Source organism: Siniperca chuatsi, linkage group LG12 (genome assembly GCF_020085105.1).
Source record: "Siniperca chuatsi isolate FFG_IHB_CAS linkage group LG12, ASM2008510v1, whole genome shotgun sequence".
Taxonomy (NCBI): domain Eukaryota; kingdom Metazoa; phylum Chordata; class Actinopteri; order Centrarchiformes; family Sinipercidae; genus Siniperca; species Siniperca chuatsi.
The window spans coordinates 26898480-26922074 of NC_058053.1; the positions used below are offsets into that span (position 1 = coordinate 26898480).

Sequence of the window (23595 nt, forward strand, 5' to 3'; positions counted from 1 at the left end):
ATAAGGACCTCAGACAGCATTTAAATGGCTAAACAAATTACTCGAGAGCCCATACTGAGGCCACTGAAGAGGAACGGTTAGCGAGTATGACTGCGTGTGAGATAGAGTCAACAAAACAGTTATGTTGGATGCAATATGTCATAATAGAAAAATTGTTTAGATGAATAAAAAAGGGGTTCTTTTGTGGGGACTAGAGCATCACCTGTCACGTATGCTAATATCGTTGAGCATTGCCATCACTAAAATGCACTCAGGTATTTAGGATCAGGTATCAAGATCTCTCTCACACACGGAACCTGTAACATTGCCACGTTCAGTTATCTGGTTAAACGTAGTCAGCAATGCTCATACAAGAATTGGAAATCTGGCTTGCAGATGAAGGCATATATATATATTTGGTTCTCATTTTGAGGAACTTGCAAGTAGCATCTGATCCTTCTGAATCCCATGCATCTCCATCAAGCATAGACACCATTAAAATAAACACGCAGTGAGCATACTATTAGTGGCGTTTATTTGCAGCACATAGTTGCAAGTACACTACCAAAGCAAGTATGACTGACTCTATGGCTCTGTGAAACCGACAAACTTTTGCATACTTTAACCGGCAATGTCTGTTCATAATAGAGCACATTTTTTCCCCACCAGAGATTTTGACGTAGCGTCTTTTCAGAAAATTGACTCTGGCTCTTATTATCATCACACAGGACAAATTCCTACATTTTTCCAGTAAGAGTGCCAAAGTGCTAATTCTGATACCAAACTGCACCCATTTTTTTTTTTTTGGCGGAAAAACTAGTAAATCACATCCTTCGCTGGACAGCCCCATGTGTGTGTATAGTGGGGATTTTATTTGCTGGCCTAATGATCATCATCCCCTTTGTGCACTACAAAAAATTAATTCTTCATAAATGATGTGGTATAATTTACACAGTAATTTCAAAATGCATATATTTCGTAAAAGAGTCTATGTACCACTGAACAACATATTTGTAAGTGACAAGATGAACCTGAGTTGGGGGTGTAATATAACATTCATGCATCATTCATCACTGGAAAGCCGCCTGCTTTGATTGAAGTTGGGATCTAAAAATGAATGCATAACATTTATATTGCATTGTTTATTTTTATTGAAATAAATGTCTTTGAACTAGTGCCTCGGTGTAACATTTATAGAACTGTTATACTGTTTGGGAGTTTGAAAATGAAATCAAATTGAACTGTAGGTAGATTGTGTTATGACAAGTCTTTGCTGGAAAAAAAAAAAGTCCAAATCTAAATCATGTTGTGATTAAACACCTCGAGCTTCTTGTGAGGAAAAGCATCTATGCTCACATTCAGAAATATCCTGCTTCCTCGCAGTTCGGTGACATACGGCAAATAAAAAACCATGCATTATTACACACATTTTGAAAGTGATGACATAATGCCAAGCCGTTCTTCTACTTATGAATTTGTGCCACAGAGGTTAGCTAATGCCCAGCAGAGCACCCTGCAGACAGTGTGATTCAGCAAACATGCTGCACTTATAAAAGCATCCTCAAATTGTGAAAACTGTATTGGATAGTACCAAGATGAATTAATGATTTCTTATGTTCAGCTGTGTTGATTCTTTATCTGTTTAAACAGTGCCTCATGCTTAATACTCTCCCTTCCCCCACATTTTAAAATGGTAGAGTCCAGAGAGAGGCTCTAAAGGGAACTTGGTATGAATATAGATTTATTCCCCCAGAGATACAAAATCATTTAATGTGACACAGCCATCTATACATGTGACCTTATCACAATCAGATCTTATAAGTTTAATGTTATGGTGTGGACAGGCCTGCCTGGCTGGCCATGGTATCCAGCAGAATATGAATGACAGCAGCAACAACAACTAATAAAAATGGCAATAACTGAGTGCATGGCTGGGCCTAATCTGAAAGTACACCCTAACAAAACAACGTTACCAGCCAACCATTCAACAAGAAACCCAGGAGCCACATGTTGAAGACAGATCAGGCACAGGTAGCGTAACGGTGGTAACATGGACTGCATGGGCACGGTTGCCGTGTGTGCAACAAGCACTACACAGTTAAGTGTGCGCCCCTGGCTTCCGCTTTATGATCAATCACCTTTGTTAAAACCACTGAACGCCTTCGTTGTGATAAGGTTTTTGCGACTGGTGATTAGCCTAGCCGCCGCTGCTGCTAGTTAGCTAGCAAACGTTTGCTAGGTATTTTCTTCCCATCCCCGCCATCTTGGGCCAAGTCAAGCAGCCATTATTTTGCAACCATTAAAAACTACCACTATGTGTTTGTTTCTCCCTCGTTAATGCCAGCTAACTGGTTCCGTAGTAGCTACATGTGCGAGCGAAGGAGGGAGAAACCCCGCTGGACAGTTAGCCGCTACATGCTAACTTACCAGAGGCGAGCTGACGCACAACCCAAACTCGAGCTGCCGTTGTTGAGGATGGGACGGACGGTTTAGTGGGATACCAACATTTCCGTCAACTTAATGTCTCTCCTCTCGCAAAAAAACAAAAAAACAAAAGTGTGCATCTACTATCTTGTGAAGAACATAGTTACACTTGTGCAAGCCACGCAGTTAGATTGCAAGGTGTTACATTTAGTTTAGCTTGACTATAACGTTTGCAGCAAGTGTAACGAGCGAAGTAACAGCGGTTGTAACACAACGTTACGTGTATTTTTCTACACACATGCCTATCCTCGAGGGCCGTTGTGTAGATAAAATATATATAAATGTATATATGTGTTGTGACAAACACGTTTTTCAACAGTCGATACAATGATATCGCGTAGCATGGCACCTATTCTCTCAACAACCCATGACACCGCCGCTTTCACAGGGGTGGAGATTCACACCGTCCTGCAATTTTACTTGTGTTTTGCTAGTTTTTGTTGCCCGTTTAATACTGGCACACGTTTACAGAAATGTAACGTTGCTAAAGAGTCGTTTTATTCCGCGCTTTGGCGTGTGCAACAACCACGTCCATGACTGAAAGCTGCCTTCACAGTCAGCCGCTGGTTCAAGCTTCAAAGTTGGGGGGGAAAATTGAGGTTTGCGTGTGTCGCGGGTTAGCCGTGTAGCAAGAGTGGCGTTGGGAGGTCTGTACCACTTATTTCAGGTGGGATACGCACTAATGGAAGGAGATAACCGACTGTGGTCATGTTCTGTGGCATACCTTTAACAGCAAGGCCTTCGTTCTGGCGCCATCTTCTTGAAGCCTATGAAATCCAAACAGTGAACTGCAAGTAGAGGACAGACAACACACAGGCGGCTCCGCATTACTTAGGGGCGATCATATTTGTTGTTACAAACTGCGCGTAGAGAAAAAATAAATATATATATATAGAAGCGGGTGAGGCTGTTCACACAACAGATCATCTAACCTGTCAGTTCCGACCAAGCTCTCTTTTTCTTGCGCTGTTAGCTTCGGAAAGTCCTCTTCGATTTCAGTCGCTGTTCCCGACGCCATTTTCTCCTCGTCATTACCAGCAACGCCGAGACTCCGGGCAGCAGCAGAGGCAGCGGCTGTGAGCGACACTCCGCACGATTTCATGGGAAAGAAACGAGAAGACCGACGGGACCGAGCAACTCCGGCGAAATGCAATAACAACGAAAGTGTCGCACACCTATCCAGGACTGAGACGGGGCGTAGCGTAATTCTTGCCAAATCCTCAAGGAAATGATCCCTTCAAGTTACCTTCCACACTCCTCATTGTACATCGAAACACAGCGCGTATTCCAATGCCAACGTATGCATGAAGTTGATGTAATGTTGGGTTTTAGAAGTGAGTGTTACTTGATAATATCCCAAACTTCCCCAACCATCGGCTCAAAGTTGTTGTAATTGTGTCACATAGGCAAACGCACGCCGCCACCGTCGGCACGCCTTCTGCTCACCTTGACCAATCAGTGGCCGGCGTGTGCAGTCACGTGGCCGTCTCCCGTTGACGTGCTGCGAACACGCGGGCGAACACGCGCACGCACACATGAAGCGGGCTTCCAAGACCCTCCTCGAGTCCTGCGATTGGTTCGTCGTGATATATTATGATTACGTAACTTAATTTCAAAGCAACCTATTGGTCAGAATGGCCGTCATATTGGCTGTCAAGGATGTTTGTTGCAACGTTGCACATAAACATTACTTTACAACAGAGTTACAACTGCCAAATCGCATAAATAAAAACATAAAGTGAGGACACTCAACGAGGTAAATAAGAAACAAAGTAAAATAAAAGCCATAAATAATACACACTAAACTAAAATGGCAAACTAGACCATACTCCCAACATTTATTGAATGTATGGTGCCACAGTAAATATATATTTATTGCATTTGTTGTCAGCTCATCTGCAGGTTTTGTGTCAGTGGTCTCTGTGACTTTATGTGTTCTTATAGTACATTTTCTATTTTGTTTAGCTTACCCTCCCATTGTACACAAAACTGTTACTCTATGAAACATTATTATATTATCAAAGAAGTTCTGCACACTGTTAGCCTACATATAAATACATATGGGAGGCCGTGCAATGATTTAATTATTAATGTGTTGTAACTTGAATTTAATGGCACTGTGTAAGTAACTGACACAAGCCCGGCTTTTTACCTTTTATCAATTGCTCAAGGATGATTTTTCAAACACGGATGACCACAATATCACAAAGTCACTTTCTTGATAGGCATACCTGCTGCACTCTGCTCCCCATTTATCTCTTTTCTGATGATAATTCCTCACAAATCGTTTTATAATTTTTTTATAACACAAATGAGAAGCTAAATCACACTTGCGGCATTTACTTAAAGATAATTTGAAAGTTCACTAAAATGCAGTATTTTTAACATTTTCCCAATATTTGTGACAAACCTAGGCGACTTAAGTTAAATTAGCTGGGTAATTGAAGAAATTCAAACTCAACTGTAGCTACTCTGAAGATGTTTCCATATTATGTCTCATGACTGCTTTGGTTCAGTTATCAGCAACCATGGGAAAAAACATCACCAAAATTGCCCCAGACGTCCACAGTACATCACCACAATGTATGTTGGGAAGGAAGAAAAATAGACTACAAAATATATACTTAAGGTATGTAATTCTGTAAAGAGAAAAACACTATTAAAATGAAATAACTCAAATGCACCAGCAACAAACTGCAAAGAAATTTGCTTTTATTAAAAGGTAACTTATTCTTTCAATCTCCAAGAATTCCTTTTGTCAGTAGTACAGATATGCTGTCAATGAAAGTGGGTATTTCTGTCAGGTAGGATTCATCTATTAGAACAGGAAACCAGTATAAATGTGCTCAAAACAGGCTACTCATTTGTTGTATCATGTTTTTGACAGGCTTTTCCCACTTTGAATGGGCTTTCTTTATTTTAAGAATCCGAATCAGCTTCGTTGGCCAAGTGTGTGAACACATACAAGGAATCTGACTGCAGTTTTAAGTTGCTCTCAACGTTACACACAGAAATAGACGTACAGCTAAAAACAAGGACAACAAAGTTGGGTAAAAAGTAACTGAACTATTATGTACATGCAAGTGGGTGAAAAAAACAGATGTATATATAAATATATATAAAACGCAACAATTACCATGTCAGTGTTTCTGTAAATGATAAACAATGCAAATAAATAAATATTTACTGGATATACATGAAATGGGTGGTTATGTGGAGTGTATACAGCATGATGGATGATATGCACATGTTAAAAACTGTGTGTTTTAAACTGTAAATCTATAATTTATCATTTGTAGGTAAGCTAATGTTTTAGTGTAACATGGTTATTGACACTATATGACTTATTTAAGCATTTTTATAACTCTGCAGCTATTTCAGAAGAGCTACCTCACTGATGGAACTACCTACCTGATTTTACACACATATGAAAATCAGTTTTGATAAACATTTCTCACCAGAGTAGCAATTCTTGCTACTATTTCAAAGTGACGTTTGTTTTGTTGATTGGAATTCATGCATAAACTTATTTTCTCATGCAAACAGCCATTGCCACACTTAAGTGGGAAACCTTTGGCTAAATACCTGAACCTTTTACCTGTCCATAATCTTGCACCTTCAGTGCATTTTTGCAGCACAGGACTCTACTGCAAATCAACGCCAGTCTGACAGACTCTGCCTGCTGTTTTAAAGTATTTTTTTTGTAAGTTAGTAGCCGTACAGTTTTTCTTGTTCTTATCTATTTTAGAAATAAATAGTAATAACTATATACACTTTGTTTCTTTACAGCACTGACACGTTTGTTCTGAACGTGCTTTACAAAATGTATTATTATTATTATTATTAATTATTATTATTATTATTGTAGTGTGAAAAATTAAGATATTATCTTGCAGGCAGACATGTCGCTGTCTCCGTTTCTCTTTTACTTTAACCGTCAAAATTATGCAAATGACGCCGGACGTGCAGGCAGCTGAGGACAGAGCACTCCAAAATGGCGAACCGCGACAAGGGTAAGCAGGCCTATAAACTAATTACATCTCTATCTGAACCGGGACGCCGGTTTCTAAGCATGAACTGTAACCCGATACATGTTTTTTTTTAAACGTTTACCTTACGTTTGGATATCATTAAAACTCTGCCTCCCCTTCCGCTTAAGCCCCGATGTCTTCAGACGTAGCGTTAATAGCTAACTTTTCTTGCCGTCTCCTAGCTCTACTTGTCGGATCGTGCTAACTTATCGTGAGGCCTAAGAACTTCCCCAAGTTCCCAAAATGAAGCTAACGATGGAGTTACCGTTAGCCACGTTGAAGCTCCTGTAAACATTTGAACAGGAAAGCGTTCAAACTGTTGTTGACTGTTTTTTATTTTTTTATTTTTTTCCCATGTATGTAAAAGAGCTGGAAGAGGAGATTTACGACAAGGTCGTAGACCTGACAGAATATGCCAAACGTCAGCGATGGTGGAACCGCCTTTTCGGAAAAAACTCGGGCCCCGTGGCAGAGAAATACTCCGTGGCCACACAGATAGCCATAGGGGGAGTGAGTGGATGGTAAATATTCTCCTTTTGGAAATGCATTGTGCTTCCTTCAGGTGCTCCTGATCATATGCATAATAACAACAAAAAAAAAACAACTTTTTTTTTTTTTGAATGGCTCAGAAACAGTCCAGTGCTAAATGAGTATCATCCTCATGGCCCCTGGGGCCTTGGATTCTTTTCTGATCTACCTTTCTCTTATCTTGTCCCATGCCACTCCTCTTCCCCCGTACTCTCTCCCAACACTCAGCATGCTGCTGATGCTTTAATGAAAACTTCTCACCCCTTCATCTCCTTTTGCCATCAGTTATTAAAACAAATCCCATGCTCCCTGCCCTTACATTTTATAACTGTGCATTTATACCAATTGGTTGAGCCATTCACAGTCATGCAAACCTTACAGTGGTGATTACAAAGTAATTTAACCTTCGTGCTCTGTCTCGATTCATTTTAGGTGCGTAGGATATCTCTTCCAGAAGGTTGGGAAAGTTGCTGCCACGTCTGTAGGGGGAGGTCTCCTGCTGTTGCAGGTACTCTCGCATCACTAGGCATAAACATGGCTTAAGCCTTTCAGCAGAGCATCTCGGTGAATCTGCCTCACCTGTTTTTCATTTGCCTGACTATTTCTCCAGATAGCGAACAATAGCGGCTATATCCAAGTGGACTGGAAGAGAGTAGAGAAGGATGTCAACAAAGCTAAGAAGCAATTAAAGAAGGGCACCAATCAAGCAGGCCCAGAGCTAAACACGTTTTTTGAGAAGGTAAGAATTGTGTGTGTTGCTTTGTTTTGATTGTCACACAGTGGGCAATCAGAACTTCTCTATCAGTCTTGAGGAATATTTTTCATCCTTCCATCGCACTTGAAAATGAGACGATTGGGACGTCCCGCCCCGCCTTGTGGTTAAAACACTAACAACGCCCCTGGTTCGATTCCTCTTCTCTTTCCAATGCTTCCTGTCAGTATCTTCACTGTCACAATCATTAAAAAACGCAAAATTGCCACAAAGAAATACTTTACAACTTAATCGGCGTGGCTGATTGGACTGTAAAATGCCTGTACTCATCTTCAGATTAATTATTAGTGAGTTACAGAATCATTTGCAGTAAACTAGTCAGACATGCTGGTTTTTCCGCCACCCTATGCTTACTTCAGATTCAGCTCGATGTTTGTGTGTTTAAGCTATCAGTACCCACATGACATGGAAGCACTGTTTTGCCCTGTTTTCTTTATGTGACTCAGGCTGTCCCTGCTTTTGAAAATCTGTTGTATAATCAGAAGGGAGAAAAAAAAGCATAACTTAAAAGGTTAATTCAGCAATTCTGCATTTCACTGTGAATTAATGTCTGGAATGGATTGTAACCACTGAAACATATTTTGTGTATTTTTCAGTCCACAGAGTTTGTGAAGAAAAACATTGTCGTCACCAGTGGTTTCATTGGAGGATTCCTGCTTGGCCTGGCATCTTAGGGTCTGCCAAATGAGAAGAGTCTGTATATCTTTGATGTCATGAAAAACTGTAGGGGGAAATTATAAATCATTTCTGGATGGTTTTTAAGTGTTTTGGCAGCAAGCAACCGATTCAGATTAGCTTGTAACTTTGTGTTTCTACGTAAGCTGCACATCCTTTTCGTCTACTGTAATACTTCACCTCCACGTGACAAGCGCCGTGGATGTGATGTGGGACTTCTTGGTAGGACCAGGATGAACCTCTTAAAATACTCCTTTCCAGGCCAAATAATGATACATATCATGCAGAATGAATTAAAAACCGCATAACGGCCATCAGAATGTTGCAATGTATGTATTTATTTATTTTTAACCAAGCTGGCATTGTACCACAATGAAAGATTATGCACTGTTATGGCTGCCTTGTTGTGCAAAAATGAAGCCAAGCACAATGCAGTTAAGTGCAAGTAGATTTTAATTCACCTTCACAGGTGGCGAGGATCCCTTCAGTGCCAGTGTTGTATTTTTCAATTCCAGACATCGTATTCAATCACCTTCAGGATTAAAGTGCGGATAGATATGGGATTGTTTAAGCCTTTTTCTTTTAGAGCTGCTACAGGTTTCATGGGTTACGTCAGCCTCCCCTTCATCTTTTATATTTTGTTTAGCAGTACATTGATGCTTTAGATACCGAAGGCTGTGGTTTGTCTGATATGTAAGTTGGTTGAACAAAATAAAAACAACAAAATCAGTTGAATTGTTTCTCATTTTATGACACTTGATGTACAGTGGTACACGTACGTCTTTGTACTCTTGACCTAGAGTCATTGCATTTATTATCTGAGCTTGGTTTTACTTTCACTTAAAGTGTGCCACAGGTTTGTGCCCATAATTAAAGAATGAAAATATACTTGCTTTTTTAGTTTAGAGATATAGAAAAATAAAATAAAAAAATGTAAAAAGCCAGACATGACATTAAGTACATCTGTAAAGTATTCACTTTTTCCACATTTTGTTATGTTACAGCCTTATTCCAAAATGGAATAAATTAATTGTTTTCCCCTCACAATTCCCCATAATGACAACGTGAAAGAAGTTTTGAAATCTTTGCAAATTTATTAAAAATAAAAAAATGTAAATATATCACATGTACATAAGTATTCATTATATTTGCTCAATACTTTGAAGCACCAATTGCAGCCTCAAGTCTTGCAGTCTGAGTCTTGAGTATGATGCTACAAGCTCAGCACACCTATTTTTAGGCAGTTTCTCCCAGCATTCTTTGCAGGACCTCTCGATGGGGAGCGTCGGTGCACAGCCATGTTCAGATCTCTCCAGAGACGTTCAGTCGGGTTCAGGTCTGGGCCACTCAGGGACATTCACAGAGTTCCTGTAGCCACGCCTTTGTTATCTGGGCTGAGTGCTTAGGGTCGTTGTCCTGTTGGAAGATTAACCTTCGCCCCAGTCTGAGGTCCAGAGCGCTCTGGAGCAGGTTTTCATCAAAGATGTCTCTGTACATTGCTGCATTCATCTTCTCCTCGATCCTGACCAGTCTCCCAGTTCCTGCGGCTGAAAAACACCCCCACAGCGTGATGCTGCCACCGCCATGCTAAACTGTAGGGATGGTACTGGCCAGGTGATGACGGTGCCTGGTGTCCTCCAGACGTGACGCTTGCCATTCAGACCAAAGAGTTCAATCTTTGTTTCATCAGACCAGAGAATTTAGTTTCTCATGGTCTGAGAGTCCTTCAGGAGCCTTTTGGCAAACTCCAGGCAGGCTGTCATGTGCCTTTTACTGAGGAGGGGCCTCCGTCTGGCCCCTCTACCATACAGGCCTGACAGGTGGAGTGCTCTCCTCTCTCCACAGAGAAATGCTGGAGCTCTGTCAGAGAGACCATTGGGTTCTCGGTCACCTCCCTGACTAAGGCCCTTCTCCCCCGATCGCTCAGTTTGGCCGGGCGGCCGGCTCTAGGAAGAGTCCTGGTGGTTCCAAACTTCTTCCATTTACAGATGATGGAGGCCGCTGTGCTCACTGGGACCTTCAACGCTGCAGAAATGTTTCTGTTCTGTGCCTCGATACAGTCCTGTCTCGGAGGTCTACAGACCAGTCCTTGGACTTCACGGCTTGGTTTGTGCTCTGACATGCACTGTTAACTGTGGGACCTTATATAGACCAGCGTGTGCCTTTCCAAATCACGTCCAGTCAACTGAATTTACCACAGGTGGACTCCGATCAAGTTGCAGAAACATCTGAAGGATGATCAGTGGAAACAGGAAGCACCTGAGCTCACCTGAGTGTCATGGCAAAGGCTGTGAATACTTATGTACATGTGATTTTTTATTTTTAATAAAGATTTCAAACAAACTTTCTTTCACGCTGTCGTTATGGGGTATTGTTTGTAGGATTTTGAGGAAAATAATGAATTTAATCCATTTTGGAATAAGGCTGTAACATAACAAAATGTGGAAAAAGTGCAGCGCGGTGAATACTCTCCGGATGCACTGTATGCAGTTTACATTTTCAATTCACATTGAGACAAAGTCAAATCTGTGCTAGGATTAAAATCTTTATATTAGATATTAAATAAAAAAGTTTGTACACACACATATCATACGTACGAACGTTGCTAAGCGACGGCCCCAAACAAAACGCTTCCATGGTAACCAGCTACAGGCCGCTGAAACACAACAGCTGAGTTGTGTGAAGAAAATAATACACCTCTTTTAAGTGTTACAGTCATGGCTTTGCCATTCCTACCCGGGAATTCTCCCAATAAACAAGTAAGATGACTACATTTGGCATTTTTCACGCAAAAGTTTGGACTTTAGCTCAGGTCAGCTCGGGCGCAGCATAGATGTTAGCTAGCTATGTTAGCTAGCTAACGTTGCAGTCTGGCAGCTAGCAGGCTAGCTCCTGAGCTAAATGTGTGTGTATTTAGCAATTTAACTAGTTGCCTTAATTTACGTGGGTAGACCAACAGATTCAACAAAAGCATTTTCGATGTTGATATTGATGTCACAAGAGTTGTATTCACCTTGAGGTGGCGTTACAGCGGCTAGTTAAACCATGAAACAACTTGTAGCTAATCAGGGATTTGGCTGTAGTGAAGAAAAGCCTTTCCAAGCTCTTTAAAGTTTTTTTTATGAGCTTCATAATACTGAATAAAAAAAAAAAATCAGAAATGTAAATGCCAGGTAAATATATCTTTCTAGGCTATTAGTATGCGAATACACTTAAATTGTTGATTGTTTTTGATAACTGGCAGCAGAAAATCTTTTTTAAATTGTCCCTACATCACTGCTTGCTTTGTATGCACTTTGACTTTGGAGATGTGCGTGGCGCCATGTTCATAGATCATTAGTTAATTACAAATAAACCTCCCTTCTGTACTACAGCTGCTGAAGGAGAGATTCCACAAATCCCAACATTTTGACTATTCCAATGGAGTCCCTATGCTGGTGGGATCTGCGAAGCCAGGCATTGGAGGAGAGCTGTTAGTTGGCCAGAAGATTAAACCAAAGTATTCTGTCTACCCCAAAGGACAGGGCAGTGATCTACCATCATGGGTAGCCTTTGACAAACAGGTGAACTGTCTTGAAACTGATCACTTTTACCTCCCTGGTTGTACACACACACACACATATGTTTATCCATACCAGTTGTGTGGAGTACTGGGTGTATGGAATGGCTTTAGTCGCTTTAAAGGTTAATACGTTTTATACAGCACAGTGAATGTTCTGTATTGTTTATTATTGTGTTATTGATCACTTTAGTTTAAAGTATTTTATACCAACGCTGCACTAGCATTAACATTTGCATATTTCCGTTAAGTCATTAAAGAAATCTTGAAAACCCAGTGATCGGTTATGTCGCTAAAAGCCATAATTTGATTAATCCCATTCACAAAATGCCCTTTTGCCCCTCCAGGCTCTGTGTTTTGAAGCGTACTGTCAGGAAGCTGTGCCTGAGGCACGAGATGAGACATACAGAATCAGGAAGTGTAAGATCTACTTCTACCTGGAAGATGATACCATACAGGTGGTGGAGCCGGAGTACAAGAACAGTGGCATCCCTCAAGGTGTCTGTGGCATCACAGGAACTGTCTTGTGAATGTAGCTCAAATTAAAATTGATCATATAAATTATTTTTCATGTACTTTTTCTGCATTCAAGATTCCAACTGGCTAAATGATCCATTACCAAAAGTAAACAGACAATACACTTCACTGAGATATGATGAGCAATTTAATTTAACCTGTCGCTTACCTTTGTTGTGTTGTTGTTCCTTGTGGCAGGAACATTTATTCATCGCCAGCGTATCCCACTGCCTCCCCCAAACGATGACGAGTTCTACAACATTTTCCATTTCAACGTCAACCAACAGATGGTGCTATACTCACGCACATTCACTGTGACCAGCTGTGACTCTTTTACAAGGAACTTTCTCACAAAACTTGGGGTGCGCGTAAATAATTGTACCTCTGTACCTGATGACCCCTACAGCGACCTCCGGGAACAGGTAGGCATCAGAGTATTTTTTTATTTTGTTTCGTTTTTTGGAATTCAGGTTTTTCATTTTCTTTAGGCATTCTCATAAAAATAACAATGACAGAACCAAGTATTACATATTACATCATTTCAAATCAAAGTAGAAAAGCAAAAATGATTCGTCTTATTTCACACGATCCCTTGTCCAGACTGAGAAAAGTATGAAGCCACTTCGGCCGTACGAGAGGCATGACACACTGAAGCAGTTCCTGGACCATGACCGCAAAGTCCTGCGCTTCTACTGCTTCTGGGACGACACAGAGAGCTTGTTCGGGGACCCCCGGGAGCTCATACTGCACTACTTTCTGGCTGATGACACAATAGAGATCCAGGAGATTATCTCGCCAAACTCTGGAAGAGATACCGTGCCCAAATTCCTACGCCGCAGCAAACTACCTAAGGTGAGGCACAATGATAGGATCTGTTCAAAAAGTCTCTGGGCCATGAGAGTGGAGAGAGGAGGACTATATTTGTCATCAAGGAGAGGAAGGGAGAAAAAAACAGTTTATTCCTGAAATTCCTGAAGAGAGGAACATGCTAGATGGGAAAAGTCAGAAAAAGTTCTCAGGCGTGGTAAGGAACATTTAGTACATGAATGTAGCTGAATGTGTTTCACAGCTTGTCTCATGCATTTAGTGCATTCAATTTCCATGTCCATTAGCACGTTTTACATTTATAGACGGTTATTCCAAACCAAAAGGCTTGCAGTGCCACTCTTTCTGGTTGGGTGACTTCATTTTTCTCCCACCATCCCTCCCTTCACCGAGACCTCATTCAGTCTGACAGGACTGCTGTAGCATCCAGTCTCCCTCAAGCATTTTGGCTTTCTCCTCCAGTAACTGACTGAAGCCTAATTCATCTTAACAGACAGCCAAACCTCAATCGTGTGTGTGTGCGTCTGTGTGTGTGTGTGTGTGTGTTTTCAGTCCAGTAATTTTGTTTGTTTTGATGCCTTTTATTAAATGTCAGCCCTAAAGGTTGACCAGAATCCACCATCCAATTGGAAATCACCACGTCCTTAACGACAGATCACTTCTTTCCTTTGACTCTTTATTCTGTTAGCCTGCCTCTCTCTTTCTCTCTCTCTCCAGATGTGTGCATCCATGTTAGCATGCAGACTGGTGCTGAGCTCTGTGTATCTTGCATAATGTGTCTTGTGTAACAGTTTCTGCCTTTTCCTTCCCGTGGTTGCTTGTTGTTTCTCTGTAGCGTGCTCCAGCCCAGATGAAGCAGCCTGGAGAGATCACGGACCGCACAGTGCTCAATGTGTTTGCCTCCGCGAGTCAGGGAAAACGCTACATACTGGACAACCTCAAAGTATGTCCTGTCTTAGCCACGCTCACGCTACAAACATGCTGACATGACAAGAAGAAAAATAAAAATGAAAAAATAAATCTTATTTGAGGGTTCTCAAAGTGACTTGGCAGTGAGGCAGACTGCCTTGTAACCCAGAGATTGCAATACTGACAGTAAGCCTGAAACAAGCTATTCTCTATGGCCAAAAGTATGGGTACACCCTTGTCCAATTACGGTGAAAATTTCTAATTCCAGTTTAGTTAATGTTAATCGTAATGCTACAGCATACAATGATATTTGGGGTTAACAGCTTGTAGACGGCCCTTTCGCTGTTTCAGCAAATTGCTGCCGCTGTGGACAAAACCATGAATCCATAAAGTATTGATTTTCTGAGTCTGGTGTGGAAGAACTTGACTTGCCTGCACGAAGCCCTGACACCTGAACACCTTTGGGATGAACTGGAACACTGACTGTGAGCCAGGCAGCATCAGTGCCCAGCCTCACTAATGTTGCTGTGGCTGAATGGGAGTAAATCCCTGCAACCAAGTTACTAAAATCTTGTGCAAAGCTTTCCCAGAATAGTGGAGGCTGATATAGCAACATATTAATGCCCATAGTTTAACTCTCACATACAGTATGCGTGTAATTGTTTGGGTGTCCACATAATTTTGGCCATATAGTGTGTTAGGCGAGCTTGTACCTGAACACCGTTTTGACTGAAACTAAAGTTTGACTCCACCGGGTTCTTTAACAGCAGTGCAATCTAAACGTACCTAAATGTACAATTCATGTTCGTTTAACTGAAGTTCAAGAAGTAACGTGTCAGATGTGGTTATCTCATTCTCTCCTGTTTCTTCTCTCTCTCTCTCTCTCTCTCTCGCAGACAGGAGCTGTCCATGAGGAGTTTTACAAGGACTGTGATCTGACTCTCGGTGGGGAGGTGAACGTGTGGGGCAGACGAGTGATCATCACTGACTGTGATGACTTCACCAAAGACTATTACCGCTCCAAATACGGCATAGGTAACTAAAACTATTATTGTTGTTTCTTCAGACAAAATAGGCAGCTTTAAAACGTTAGTTTAAAGTTTAAAGACGTGGTTAATCAAGAAAGGTTTTTTACTTTACAGTAAAGTGACTCTAAAAGTGTTTTGTCTGCACAACAAAAACCTGATCTTATGTAACAAAATGAATTTAATAATATGGACATTCACACCGGCTTTTTCTTTCCAATGGCAGTGTGACATTTAACTAGTCACAAACTTGAATGGATTAAATCTTCAGTTATCGGCCTGCAATACATTAATCTGAACACTTAGGGGCAGTAAGAGCAAGCACCAGCAAGAGCAGCTACCTTCCTCCAAAGCTGATTCCTCAGACTAATGGCACAGGATATCTATGTTCAGAGGATGAAGTACTATATGTATATACATTTCAGTAGTACTAATAGTACAACTGAAATGTTCTGAGTAATGATTTTTTTTTCTTTAAAAAACTGGACTTAGTGTCATGCTCTGGTTCTCTCGTCCACTCCTTGGTTGATGGATATAGGAACCATTTCCAGAGTTCAGCACCACTGTCCGCCTGACATAAGATACTCTGGCCCTCCAGCACTGGTATTTCTCCATGCCTCCACAGTTAAAGGCACTGGGGACCACGAGAGGCACACTGCTCCCCAGCAGGAGAAACCCAAGCTGGTCCTGGATGTGTCTGCCACCCTGGGCAGGCTTTGGGGCTTGCTGCATTAGTCACAGTAGTAAACCAGGCGGAGCCCCTAGTGACAGGCCACTGTGATGGAGGGTCCTGTCTGACTCTGAGCAGTCAGAGGTCAGCTCAGGGTTGCAGTCAGACCCAGGCTGCTGTATGGATGGATTACCTGCTGCCCTCTGATCATTCCAGCTCTCCTCCTGGGTTCTTTCTTCTTTTAAGTGTTTTGTCTTTTCTTTCTCCGTCTTCCTCGCAGAGGACTTCACCCCAGTGCAGTACAAAGCTCCCCCGGCCCCTAAGCCCCCGAGGCCTGTGCCCCCCTACAACGGCTTTGGCTCAGAGGAGGACTCGCTAAGCTCCTGCCAGGGCCTGCTGCCCAAGCCCCCACAGAAAGATTTCCGCAAATTTATGGAGAAAGACAGGTTGGATGAGTTGTAGTCACAGTCACAATCATATTACACAGTGCAATGTTTGTGTCTGTGTGTGTTAGTGGTAACCCCCAACTCTACTGTGTATATGTCCCACCAGATGTGGCCTAGACAGTAATGTGCTGAATTTCCGTGCCAAGATGGTGACCACCGATCCAGTTGACAGAGACAGGGTGTTCATCATCTCCTTCTACCTCTGCGATGACTCCATCAGTGTGTTTGAGCATCCACAGAGGAACTCAGGTAAAAAAGTTTGGACCATAGCTGCACCAGAACTGCTCCTAGGACTTGAGATACAAATCTATGACTCTCATGGTAAACATTAAGTGTGTCAGGTTCAGTTTCCATTTCCAGAATCTTTTGAAAACGGACGAAACAGATGACGTTTAGTTCATAGACCTACTTTTCAGGGATGGAGATATTTCCATCAATGTAAATCAACATCTGACAGTATTTTTTTTACAGTGCAAGATGAATAGTATGTCATGCTCCAAAATGAGATAACCAACTACTGAAATTGTGTAAAACAGAACAATATGAGTTTAGATTCAATTTAGATTTTAATTTCATTTACAAAAGAAAACATATTGTCACAAGATATAGAAATAAATGCCAGTGCTTTTAAACTGTGGACCAAGGACCAAGTTGCTTGTCAACAAAGTTTATTGTCGGTGAAGTTGAAAACAGAAGTAATGTTTCAACAGGATAAGTAAAATGAAGAATTACCCACCCTTTCATCCATCCCTCTCTCACACATCGTGCACCAGGTGTGCTTGGTGGTAAGTTTCTGGAGCGTGGTCGTGTAAAGAAGCCAGGCCAGGAGCTGTTTAAGAGCGAGCTGTCTGAGTACTTTACAGCTCAGGATCTGTACGTCGGAGCTACCCTCTGCTTCAACAATAAGCACTTCCAACTTCTGGATGCTGATGAATACACCTTCAACTACATGGAGCAACATGCTGTGGAGGTAGGGAGGGAACTGAAGGAGGAGTATTTGTTTCCTGCGGTTTTCTAAGGTTTATGTGGGATCGAAAGCTTGTTTTCACTGGTGGTCTTTGGAGCAGGTTGCCAGACCTAACATGGTTACACAGCCTGGTTCAGCGGCTGTTTACCAGATCTACAATCTACTGTTACTATGAAGCAGTCCTTTTTTCTTTGGTGTTACTTAATGCTATATGTTATTAAAGATTGCATGTTTGTGTGTAATCGTATAAAGTTCCCCAAAGCCAACGTGGGAAACATCCTCAGTAAACTACGGTCCATTCCGGAGGAGAAACAGAGTGAGATCAGGAAGTTTCTGACTCTCAGTGACCCCGGAAACACTGGCTTCATCCCTTATGAGTCGTTCAGGTAATACAGCAATAGTTCAATCTGTCCATTCCCTCCCTTGCAATAATATGTACTGAAGTGCACGATCAGAGTCAGACTCAGTTGGAGCAAAGACTCAAATTTAAGTCCACCTGATACGTATGTATCATTATAATGGTAATTAACTGATGAAATAGGTGGCAGAAAGCTTGCATAGCGACATACTTGTCGAGATACAAATGATATGTGGTAATTACTGGCTAATTCAAAGGATGTAAATATTACGAGAGGAAGTGACGAAAGGAAGCACAGAGAAATTCTGTCGGACTGTGAGATGTGGTGAACTTATGTCCTATCGGTTTTGTTCTTTTCTTTATGTGTATGTGTGCGCCTGTATGCACCGCAGGGGCCTGCTGATGGGCCTGGACTGCGGCCTGGTGGAGCATGAGGTGCTGGTGCTGGGCCGATGCTTCTCGGAGCGCAAGCAGCCTGAGGTGGACGTGGGCCTGATGCTGGCTGTGGCCCAGGACTTCCTCAAGAAGAAGCACTTTGAAGAACTCCCTGACATGGCCAAAGCCTTCACACACCGCGACCAACACAAGTAGGCGGGTGCACACACACACACACAGAGATGTTAGCTTAAGACAAAATACTGTTGCAACAAACACACACACAAACACACACAGGCAGATAGCGTCACAACGAGACATCAATCGTGCAGCCAGTGGCCCCATATCTCAGAGCAACGATTAGTTCCAGCAGTGTGAGAGTGGAGCATTGGAACCAGATGGACCCTAAAGACCTGTATGGCGTGTAGCTCTGCTGGCCAGAGGACACACACATACTTGGTCTCTTTCTGTCTCTGCGTCTTTCTCCCTCTCTGTCACCTTCCTTCTCTTTTTCTGCATAAAATCACCTGTTTAGTGCACGTACACTACATAGACCCTCCATATGTTGGGTTGGCTGAAATGGATGGTCAGCAGGACCAAGCAGACCTGTGTGTTTATGTGGCTGCGTTGACACTCTCAGTTAGTGTCAGATTGTTTATTAACATCCCTGTAATGAAGATGGCATGACAAGAATGGGCCTCTGGACCGTCTGGCATCACTGTGGAAAACAACTGTGGCCTTAGAGGACAATATCATCTGTTTCAAGCACACATTATCTTCATACAAATTCAGTTTGAGACATTTTTCTCTAAATAATATATTGATATAAGAGCTGTAGCTTTTAAAAATATCAACAAAGAGCAACTCACGTGCTGCTGATGGCATATTTGCTCTGATCTTATGTGTTCAACTTGTCAGCACTGACTAATGGTGAGATCCTGCTCAGTGGTTCTTATGAAGTTATAAAAAATATCCTAAAGTATGGACTATTGTCAGTACAATGTAGATTCTAGCCTTTAAGGAGCATGTGTATTTTCTTTGAGCTTTATTCAAATGACCCACTACAAATAGGCAAACCCCTAGTTTCACAAACACGGCTTCTCGGCTTTTCTTTGTGTCTCCAGGACGGGCCGTCTTTCTACCAAAGAGACAAGGACCATCTGTAAGGCCTTCAAGCTTCCCCTGCCTGAGAACCTGCTGGGAGGTCTGCTCAGCAAGTAAGAGCCCACTAATCACTGCACAGCTCAGGCTAGAGCAGTTCCCAGGTCCCACTGCATTTTCAGAATGCTTTTGAACGATTAATTTCATTCATTGTAAAGTACAGCCCAGTTCTTTGCCCAGAAATTTTTCTTGGCATGGTTGAAAAATCTCCGAACCAGCATTTAGACTGAATACCACAAAAAAATTATGCATTGGAAGCAGAGCAAAATAGCTTCATTTAAATCAAGTGGTAGCTGTTGTCTTTGTTATTCCGAGGTTTCTAGTACGTACCTGTTTCTAATCTGGATGCACGTCGGCTGTAGGTTTGCAGATGGGGACGAGATTGACTACCATGCCTTCCTGGCTGGCATTAACAGGGATGAGCACCGTGCTCCCCCAGTAATGCCCGAAGACATCTTAAAGGTGAGAGAGAACGACAGTAATATAACAAAAGCAGCAGAAAAGTGGGGAGAGAAAAGGGTGTAACTTTTTCGATGAGAATGAATCAGAAAAGCACGGTAAGGGATTTCAGTGTGTGCGCGCAGATTTTTAAATAGTTGTAATTGAAAATCAATCTACATTTTACCCCTGTGATGACTCAGTGGATAAAGTGAGCCATAAGCAGAATCAAGTGAGTGGGAAGGAATGGTCAAATAGACAAGATTTGTTGTGCACGGAAAATTACTTGAAAGAGAGAGAGGGCACACACACACACACACACACACACACACACAGAGGTGGTCAAACAGGAAGGAAGTTGCTCCTTTGTCCTTCTCTCTTGTATTTGTATCTTTCCTATGTAATGCTGATTTAGCATGCTTTGCCACAGCCGAATCTAAGCAGAAACAGGTGAGCCAGAGAGATATACACACCATAGCATGACAACAAAGGGAGGCTTGCATGGACAGAATGATGTGGACTGAATCTGTGTGTGTGTGTGTGTTTGTATGCGAGAGTGTGTATGCTGACGCATTGCTTACTTAATTCTCTGTTTTCCTCTGTCATGGTTTCCAGCTCTCTATGCCTCGCCAGGTGCTAAGCCCAAACTAGTTGCTTAGTCTCTGCTCCACTACTCTGCCTTCATTAAAAAGCTTAAAAAGACTGAAAAGTGTTGTGTCTCATAGTGAGGACACAACAGGAATGTCATGTTGACAGACCAAGATTGACTAACTTGTTCTTTGCTGCAGTCCATATGCTGTTTAGTATTGCCAATGTTCTTATTACCGTTTTTTGTTTTCCTTCTTTCTTTCTGTTCATTATATTTAACAATCTTGGGACCAATTCAAAAATGCCTGCTTTAAAGAAATAGCTAAATTAGCTAAAACGTTTTTTAAATAAGTTCTTTTGTTTTCTGTGTATGAGGTTTAGTCAGTCTAATGGAGGTTAAGGACAACCCTAATTTTTAAAACTTTAAACAAGAGAGCGTTATTTACATAGCACATTTGATACACACTGAAAACCTAAGGTGCTTTTTAAGTTGTATAAAGTACATAAAACCGAGTAAGACAAATAAAGGAATACTAAAAAAAGAGATCTATCACCGAGAAACAAAAACAAAGCTGAAATATTAAAAGGAGAGCGACAAAGTGGAGACTAAAATAATCACTCAATGGCGACGCTGAACCAGAAAGTATTTCAATGCTGTCAGAGTTGTGTAGTGACTTGTGTATTCCTGTCGTCTCCAGTTTGATGTGAATGCGAGGTTTGACGCCAGTGGGGCTATAGTGAAAAACGTCAACTACTCTTCCCTTCTGGGGGATGTGTTCAGCTTTCCCTCCAACAACGGTGACCCAACAACCACCATCTCAACACAGACACAAAGTGGGAGGTGAAACAGTTTCGCCTCACGAACACTCGCACACGCTACTTGTTCCTCAATTAAAGAACATGGTACATCAGCTGAGCAGCGTCTGTGTCTTCATTGTGTGCCATGATAGAGATGTGTAAAACTACAGGGGGGTGGGATGTGTGTGTGTGTGTGTGCATGATCTGAAAGTTTGTTTTGTTGTATATGAATAATTTGGCCGTAGTGGTGTGTTCAAGTGTAATCTAACACAATCCAGTTAACTGGAAAATTGATGCTTTAGGGGGGAAAAGTTCTGAGAACACAGATGCTTTTTGATGTGCTGTGTGTGTGTGTGTGTGTGTGTGTGTGTGTGTGTGTGTGTGTGTGTGTGTGTGTGTGTTTACATGAGTTGGTGTGAATCCCTCTGAGACATGGTAAAAGGCACGAGGCGTTAAAGCAGAAACCATATATCAGCTGTGGGCAGCGTGCGCTCACACACATTATGATTGCAGGGTATTACACTGTATCCTCCAGCACTGTGCTAAGTTGATAAGAGGGAAAAGTGTCCTTGGAATGAATGATGTGTGCTATATGCCGACTACATCTGTCAACAAGACAGAAGCCATCCGTATTGTCAGCCCACAGCTGTGGAAACCACAGATATAGATGAGGCTAAAAGCCAGAAAGTGTATCCAGGCCACAAAGACCTCATGTGTGTATCATCAGTCTATCAGATAATCATCAATCTGACATGTTAAGGTAGAAAAGTAAAAATAGAATGGCTTAGCGCAGTATCAGTGATTTATTGCTGATGATAGTTATTAGATTTATTCTCTTATATATTAAATGGGTGTTTAGGAGGAGTGAGCTCTTCAGAGGTCTAATTTATATGAAACTGCACCCTCGTTTTGTGTTTGGCTGTCTGTGTGCGGCAGTGTTAGACTATAAAAAGGCACAGGTTGTTCAGGTTGAGGCGCCGCTGTAATCAGAGCCTGCATTGCAAATTCTAGTAAGGGGATAACATTAGGTAATCAACCACTCAGTCCCCTCTATGTAACCAGCAAACACACACACACACACATCATCCACACACCCCTCCTGCCTCACCCCCTTCACACTGAGCACAGAAACAGAGCATTACATCACCCCGGGCATTATCAGGTCCTCTCCGTCTGCTTTCACACATACTAAAATATTAGCTTCGCCAGTCACCCGCCGCTAAAACACAAAGGCTGACGTCGATGTGGTCGCTGGTGGCAGGGAGCTTCCTGAGTGAGCGCTTGGCCTTTTTTTGCCTTCTGAAGCACGGCGTGAGAGAGAGGGAGGACAATGAGGGAGGAACTTGGACACCCCCTCCCTCCTCGTCCACCGCCCCTTCTCCTCCCGTCAGTCTCCGTCTCTTTGCACCCACACATCCCATTTTCTGCCCTGTCATGCTCTGTGGCACAGCAACAGCCAAACTGAAGGAGTTGCATCCTCATCATCTTTGAAATCTGGCTGCAACACGTGACGTGCAGAACATCCTTTAGGATTAGACAAATAGTACGAGGATTTTCATATGCGGCATAGTGTTAAATTAAAAGACCAAAACCAACTCTCAGTACTTTCCGTCTTCCCCAGCCTGTCTGTGGCTTTCAGCACCAAGCACAGACAGTGCAACGGTGTGACTCACCGATGTGTGTGTGTTTTAATAGTTTTTGGACAACAATGGAGCTCTATGGCACAGAGGAATAAGATATAGCAGGCTTTGGATGCACAGGCAATACTTCTTAGAAGAATCAGTTCATTGTTGGTTGTGGGTTGGTTTTTTTTTTACAGGATTTGTTGACAATAAGAATATCACCAGCCTTATCCTTAAATATATATTTCTTTATTAGATATAAGATACAGGGGTGTCCGGTGGTTGAGTGGTTTATATCATGTAATTGTGACATTCACGCTTCGATTCTTGCCAGTGAATATGTTTAAAATATTTTAAAATGACATTAAAACCATTACACAGGCCAGGGAAGCCCTTAAACTGCCACGGCTGTAATGCAACATTTTGCTGTGGTTTCATAAGTTTGCATGATAGTTTCACTGCTTCTACTGGATTTAATTGATACTGGTCTACATGCTGTATGAGAGGCCATTGGCATCTTCTAGTAGTATCAGCGTTCAAGACATTATTTGTCGAACTTCAACCACCACGTTGACTAACATGTGAATCGAACTTTGCACCAAACGCAGGGATCAGACTCCCATGAATCACCCTCCCTGCTTATGTCTCCTCTCAGCACGAAATGTTTTGTCGATGTGGTTTGAGTGGCTGCCTCGTTGTCTCTCTGTCTCTCCTCAGCAGAAGCAGAACATGGAGGCTTGTTGTAAAGAATCTGGTTCTCTTGTTTTGTCCTCGTTCCACTTTACTGCTGTTCTGCTCAGGACCAGTGCACTGTAAAAACTGATATACAGGAAGGTCATAAATGTCTCTGGGGTTAAGAGGATCTGAAT

The 23595-nt window shown here is 42.1% G+C and overlaps 3 protein-coding genes across 5 annotated transcripts in view; 2 read left to right on the top strand and 1 right to left on the bottom strand.

Moving 5' to 3' along the window:
- The window catches only part of kdm6a (lysine (K)-specific demethylase 6A), a 44197-nt gene extending 40279 nt beyond the window's left edge, over positions 1-3918 (bottom strand). The window contains exons 1-2 of one of the 3 annotated variants that reach the window (XM_044216243.1): positions 3396-3918; positions 3188-3251 (exon numbers count right to left, since the gene is read on the bottom strand). In XM_044216243.1, coding sequence (XP_044072178.1) covers positions 3188-3251; positions 3396-3565 — 234 coding nt within the window. In that variant the 5' untranslated portion in view covers positions 3566-3918. Of the gene's footprint in view, positions 1-2406; positions 2423-3187; positions 3252-3395 lie in introns of those variants that run through there. The other 2 variants (XM_044216242.1, XM_044216245.1) reach the window with 2 other exon arrangements.
- Positions 3919-6349: 2431 nt separating this feature from the next.
- fundc1 (FUN14 domain containing 1) lies at positions 6350-9198 on the top strand. Its single transcript, XM_044216247.1, has 5 exons — positions 6350-6476; positions 6862-7015; positions 7455-7530; positions 7633-7761; positions 8391-9198. Exons 1-5 carry the CDS (start codon positions 6458-6460, stop codon positions 8466-8468), a joined length of 456 nt encoding a protein of 151 aa, XP_044072182.1. The 5' UTR covers positions 6350-6457; the 3' UTR covers positions 8469-9198.
- A 1873-nt stretch (positions 9199-11071) lies between these two features.
- Positions 11072-21217, top strand: efhc2 (EF-hand domain (C-terminal) containing 2). The gene is made up of 15 exons (XM_044216248.1): positions 11072-11228; positions 11844-12032; positions 12376-12526; positions 12743-12966; positions 13145-13396; positions 14205-14312; positions 15175-15313; positions 16254-16419; positions 16526-16668; positions 17193-17389; positions 17639-17772; positions 18137-18331; positions 19244-19336; positions 19643-19742; positions 21005-21217. The coding sequence occupies exons 1-15, from the start codon at positions 11187-11189 to the stop codon at positions 21149-21151; spliced, it is 2280 nt and encodes a 759-aa protein (XP_044072183.1). The 5' UTR covers positions 11072-11186; the 3' UTR covers positions 21152-21217.
- Positions 21218-23595: the final 2378 nt, after the last annotated feature.